Source organism: Astatotilapia calliptera, chromosome 1 (assembly GCF_964374335.1).
Source record: "Astatotilapia calliptera chromosome 1, fAstCal68.1, whole genome shotgun sequence".
Lineage (NCBI taxonomy): Eukaryota > Metazoa > Chordata > Actinopteri > Cichliformes > Cichlidae > Astatotilapia > Astatotilapia calliptera.
The window spans coordinates 788,784-794,783 of record NC_137422.1 but is presented as its reverse complement, the minus strand read 5'-3'; the positions used below and the strand labels follow the sequence as shown (position 1 = coordinate 794,783).

At 42.4% G+C, this 6,000-nt stretch overlaps 1 protein-coding gene across 1 annotated transcript in view; it reads left to right on the top strand.

Annotated features, from left to right (window-relative positions):
• The window catches only part of lrrk1 (leucine-rich repeat kinase 1), a 92,554-nt gene extending 90,192 nt beyond the window's left edge, over positions 1-2,362 (top strand). Inside the window, exons 37-38 of the mRNA XM_026182375.2 lie at positions 102-203; positions 807-2,362. Of these exons, the coding sequence (XP_026038160.1) occupies positions 102-203; positions 807-984 (280 nt within the window). The 3' untranslated portion in view covers positions 985-2,362. The remainder of the gene's footprint in view (positions 1-101; positions 204-806) is intronic.
• Positions 2,363-6,000: the final 3,638 nt, after the last annotated feature.

Sequence of the window (6,000 nt, the reverse complement as noted above, 5' to 3'; positions counted from 1 at the left end):
ACAACCTTCTCCAGCAACATAGCAAAGTGTTATATTTCAGTGACATACAGTACACAGGCTTTGCTAAATGTATTGGGTGCTATGTGTGTGTTGTTTGGCAGGCGTGGAGGTGATGTGATGGTCATCGAAATACAGCCACTTGCTAATCAGCTACAGGGCCGCGTCATTGCTGTCCTCACTCCGCCTGGATGTTCGTATTTGGGGTGAGCTCATTTCTTCTTCACCAGACATGATGGGAAATGTAAAGCTTTGTATTATTTACTTTTTAACTAGTTTGTTCTTTTTTCAGATACATAGTTCTTTTCTGCCAAACGTGGTTAAACCAATCTTAGAAATCCACTGTTTATTCATTGACACAATATTTTGTCTCACTGATTACTGATGAATACATTCTGTTCAACTGTTACCTATGAAGCGCCTTGAGGCGACTTTTGTTGTAATTTGGCGCTATATAAATAAAATTGAATTGAATTGAACCTACCGGTTATTTTTCAGCTTTGTCAAATGTGTAATCTGGATTACATCTCTCAACCAGTCAAAAAAGGTTTATCAGCCTTAGAAGCAAAGTTATATTATAGCTTTACAAGAAGGCTTTCATGCAGCCAACTTATGAACTGCTTCACAAACCAAATATGGCAGATAATGAAAGTATGGGAAGTGTATTAAAACAAAGCAAGCGCAGTCTTGATCTGTGGAGCTTGAATCTGAATATGAACACTTAAAGTTCAGTAGGAGGTCAAATAAATGACTTTATCTCCCTTCCCACATACTGTACACTGTGTCACTTCCTCTTCTCTCTCTTTCAGAATCCTGAGGGAAGCAGCGCTAGTGGCGAAGGACACAGTCGTATGTGGTTTTCAGAAGGAAAACATGGAGTGGTGCCTGTGTGTCTGGAGGGCCTGGGGCTGCTCGGAGCTGGAAGTCTTCTACCAGTCCTATGAGAAGCTGGGCCACTTGGAGACCAACATGAGGAAAAGAAAGTAGTCGTTTTGTTGCAACAGCAAGGTGCATAATCCAATCTCTGTATGGCAGCTGAGCCAAGGGGAATGCACCCTGACAGACTGCCAGTGTTCAGAGTTGGGGGTTGTGGAGCACTGACATCAGGGCAACCTGTGAGGCAAACCGGGTCTCCAATGAGGGATGATCTTGAAGCTGGACACCACTTCAGTACAATCATAACTTTAAACCAGAAAAATTCTGCGAAAATATAAAAACCATGAAGCTGAATCACAGAATAAACTTTGGTTGATGGTTGTGATTCAGTTCAAGATGTGGTTGAGTATGTTGTGAGGTGTTTGATGCTGACTTTACCCCATCATTGTTTCTTAGCCTGTTTAAGTCTTCCTAAAGCTCAGTATACGTTCTGGAGGTGACACAGTGCTGGGAGACTCTGAAACAACAGACACCGATTATTTAAATTAAGTGATTTAAGATAGTGCTGTTGTTCCAACTCTGTGTTGCTGTAAGCAGACAGCAAGTCGTAAATGTGTTGCTGGCTGTTATAGTTTAAGTCTATATTTGCTAAATTTCTTCAGTTTTGTTTTAAACGGTGCCATGTGAACCTGGATGCAAGCTGCAGCTCAAACTGTAAACAGCAAACTAACATCCGCGAATGTGCAACATTATTATGCAAGTTTCTCAGTCTTCACCATGAAAATGTTTTATCGGATTCTTACACATAAAACATTTTGTGTAAATGAAGCTCTGTGGTCCTCGCTGCTTCTCTATTGTGATCTGTAAAACACCAGAAAGGATTCAGCATGTTCAGCAGTTCACCTCCCTAATAAGTAGCAGCTTTTGTTGTTACTGGCCTTCACAGGGTTCAAATTACACTCAGTTGCACAAGAGACTCACAGGACCGACTTTCTTTCCCAGGATGACAAATACTGTTGTTTTGCCAAAACTATTAGTATTTCAGAGATAAGCACAAGGTGTACTCTAGCAATGGTCATGGCAATATTAGAGGTAAAGAGCAAATGTTCCAGTGTGAAAGGCCAAGAAAGTCCTCACATTCATGTACCATTTGGGAGGGTGGTATTTGTAATTATTTAAGTTTGTTCACTCATAGGTTCAGGAAAGTATTTGTGTTCTGATTAAAATATGTTCACTGTAAACGTTTTACCTGCACACTGCATGTATATGTAATGTTCTGGGGTCATATTTTAATAATGTTTCTTATGTTGTGTGACCAGCCTCACATTATGCAGACAACAGATGCTTGTTGTGATTTTTTTCTTTTTAATTGCCTTAATACAAAAAATGTTCTTATCTCATCAGAATGTAATTGTTATCTTATCAGCTGTACATAATTCATTCTTTTTTCATTTTATTGTCAACAAATAAATAACAGAATAATTAGTTATTAAGTTACCATTTATTTACAAAGGCCGAGTGTTAGAGTGTGTACTCTCCCCCACCATACTGTTGCTTTCAACACTTCAGCTGAGGAGTGAGCTGTGAAAGCTCGAGGAGCGAAAGGCTGCAGGTCTGGATGACTTTGACAGAAGTAAAATAGTATTTTGCACAACAAAGTGATGTGTAAAGCATATTACCTGGCTGTTATAAACCTCGGCTCATTATGGCGTGCAATGCGACCTTAAACTGAGGACACCGGGACAAAAGAAGTGACAGGTCCAAAAAACAATTTACAGCATATTAGCAGTATCCAGTATTCCAGTATATGGAAGTCATGTTCTCAAGAAATAGGATAAAAGAAAATCCAGCCCTTGAGCTATTTCTGAAGGCTCTTCAGAAAAGCTCTCAGTGGAAGAGTCGGTGTGAAGAAGCTGATAAGGGTAAGGAACTGGGAGAAAAGCAAACAGGAAGTGGCTAGGCTTAAAGTAGCAACAGTTCATATCAAGCAATTTGAAATTTTTGGTCGAACTCACCATCAAAAGAGAGGTAATGAGTGTCTGCAGCCATCTGTGAAACACAATGGAGACTGATAGTTGGGGCTGCATTTCAGTGAATGGTCTTGAGGATTTTGTTAAAATTGATGGAATTGTAAAGTATGGGGACATGATACCATCTGGTATTTTTCTTTCTTGGTTTCACTCTGGCGGAGCCCACCGGGAACGAGACTTGCTTTTGGATGGATGGATGTTTTTGCTCTAGAGTGTAAGGATTTCTTTTATTTCCAGGAAGAGTGGGATTTCTGTTTATTTTTGGCCTTGGAGACCCTGGTGACTGTAAATAGTTGCTTGTGAAATAGATGTTTGACGCATGTTTTTCCCCCCTTTTCTTTTTTCTAATCTTAGCTTATGTATGGCTTGCACTATTGATCGTGTGTGTTACACCACATGTGACCCTTAGGTCTCGCCCCGATGCTGGATTCTAGCTCAGGACTTTCTTGCTCTGACACAACAGTGCTAACCACTGTGCCACCATACTCCTCGTGTTTTAATCTGTATACAACAGAAGTCTGAGTGTGTCAGTTGTTACTGGAGAGCTTGAAACAAGATTTCACAGCTAAAAAGGGCTGTCATTACACCTCCAAATGTTTTAGTGTTATATTTTAGCCTAGTAACAATTTTATTTTTAGAAACTAAGTAAGAAACTCCCTCGTGGTCTCACTGTCACTGCCCAGATGAGTGTTGAAGTCTTCCAGTAGGACAACAGAGTCCCCAGGTGGAGCACCCTCACACACCCCACCCAGGGACCCCAAGAAGGCTGGGGGCGTATAGGCACAGAGGACAATCAGGACCCATTCACTGACCTGAAGGAGCAGGTAACAAACCCTCTCGTTCACCGGGAGAAACCCCAATGTGCAGGCAGCAAGCTGAGGGGATACTAGGACGCCCGCTACCTCTCGCCAAGCAACTCCAGACTGAGACAGGAGACTGGTTTCAGAATCCAAGTCGTGCGTTGAGGTGAGCCTGATTATATCTGGCCGGTACCTCTCAACCTCATGAATAACTCATACTCCTTGGGTGCTCTCATTTTGGGCAAAATGCCGAGAGCAGCCATGGTCTCAAAGCCTCTGAGTTCCTCACAAGACTAATTCTTGCCACTGCTGGCCATCTAGATTTAAATACGTATAGTATCCATGGGCAAGAACCTACTGTACTGTGCAAAGGTTTTAGGCAGGTGAGAAGAACTTTAAGCAAAGAATGCTTTGAAAAATGGAAGTGTTTATCATTTATTTTCACCAATCAACAAAATGAAGTGAAGGAACAAAAGAGAAATCTAAATCTAGTCAGTATTTGGTGTGACCACCCTTTGCCTTCAAAACAGCATCAATTCTTCTAGGTACACTTGCAGAGTTTTTGAAGGAACTCGGCTGGTCGGTTGTTAACCACAGATCTGTGGATGCAGGCTTCCTCACATCCTTCTGTCTCTTCATGTAATCCCAGACACACTCAATGATGTTGGGATCAGGGCTCTGTGGGGGCCAGAGCATCACTTCCAGTACTTGTTCTTAATGACTGTGGCTGCGTGTTTGGGGTTGTTGTCCTGCTGCAGAATACATTTGGGTTCAATAAACAAGCATTTATATTTCTGAAAGCGTTCTTTATAACAGTTTTTCACAGTACTGTATATTACGCCTGCCCTACGAATTCATAGTTAAAGGTTTGTAGTTGTACATCCTTAGTTTGTTTTTTTAGACAGAAGAGGGTAGTAAAGACAAGTATTGCTTTTTGTTAAGATATAAAGCAAACAAAACTTTGGTTGATAGTGTCATTCTAAAGATTTGGTGCCTTTTGTTTTATTTTGACAACAATAAAACTCATTATAATTAAAGGGATGTTAAATATATACACAGACTTGGAGATTCAATTAATTTAATAAATTCTGGTTTCTCAGAATCCTCATGAGCCAACTGATGACAAGACATTTGCCTAAAATAGTGTAACAATTCTCTAAGTCTTCTCTCACAGGAAGCCATTCACCAAGTCAAACGGCAGGAAGTGAAAAAATATGATAATTTAGAGTTGTTACTTCCTCATCCTCTGAGGTATTTGTGGCTACAGTGTTGTCATGTTGTATACTCTTTCTTCTGGAGAACAAAATGTATGAAGTGAAACAAAAAGCCATCATTTGAACAGTAACTTAAACCATTGTCTAATCAAAAATGATATTCCCTGATTTCCCAATGTGCAGCATTAGGCTCCTCTTTTTAATACGAGACCAAATGTTACAGTTTTACAAGTAGAAATGTTTCCTGTTCTTGTTTGAGCTAAGGTTCTGTCTTCCTTGTATGTATGTGCACATTTCAACAGTGGCATATTCAATTCAGTTTTATTTATGTTGTGCCAACTCACGAGCAGTCGCCTCCAGGCACTTCTGTATGGTAAGAGAAATAGAGTAATCTGCAAAATGCTGTTGCAATGCAGCAACATCCACTTTCTGGAGATGGTTATCACAATGGAGGGAGGCGGGATTGGTGGAATTTGGCACCTCCTACCCAAACTCATCTCTTTCCCTTACCAGACTCACTAGAGAAGCAGTTTCAGCCTCTCTCCGTGCTTTAAAGAGGTTAAGTTGAAAGTCCAAATCCCCCACTCGCAGTGTGACCATGACGGGTCCTTGCCACGTGGCGAGTAATTTTGAGCTAGAAGAAGGGAGTAATACAAGCACTTTATTTCCTGGTGAAAATTGCCTTAGTCACCACTTCCCCTGCCAGTGGCGGACTCCCTCAGACATCGGTGCGTTGGTGGTTCTTTGTGTCCGGGGATGGGCGTCCAGGTACACACCGGCTCACTCCTTGGCGGCCGCTTATCGGGGCCTGGAGCCTGGGGCTCGCTCGGGCCACTTCGGGGGTGGGGTGCCCCCGGCCTCGCACTCAGGCACAGCTGGCTGCCGGCGGAGCTCACGGGCGCGTCACTGCAACTCCCCCTGGCTTCTGCTCCGCGGCTGCTGAGTGAGCCCTCATCTGGGACTCTCCTCAGCTCTTTCTGGGACAGTGGCGCAGCTGCCCCTCTGTTGGTCTTCCTTGGTCTCTTGTGTTCTGGGGGCCTCTGGATGTCTGGAGTCTTGATCTGCTCCATACCTGCTTCATAC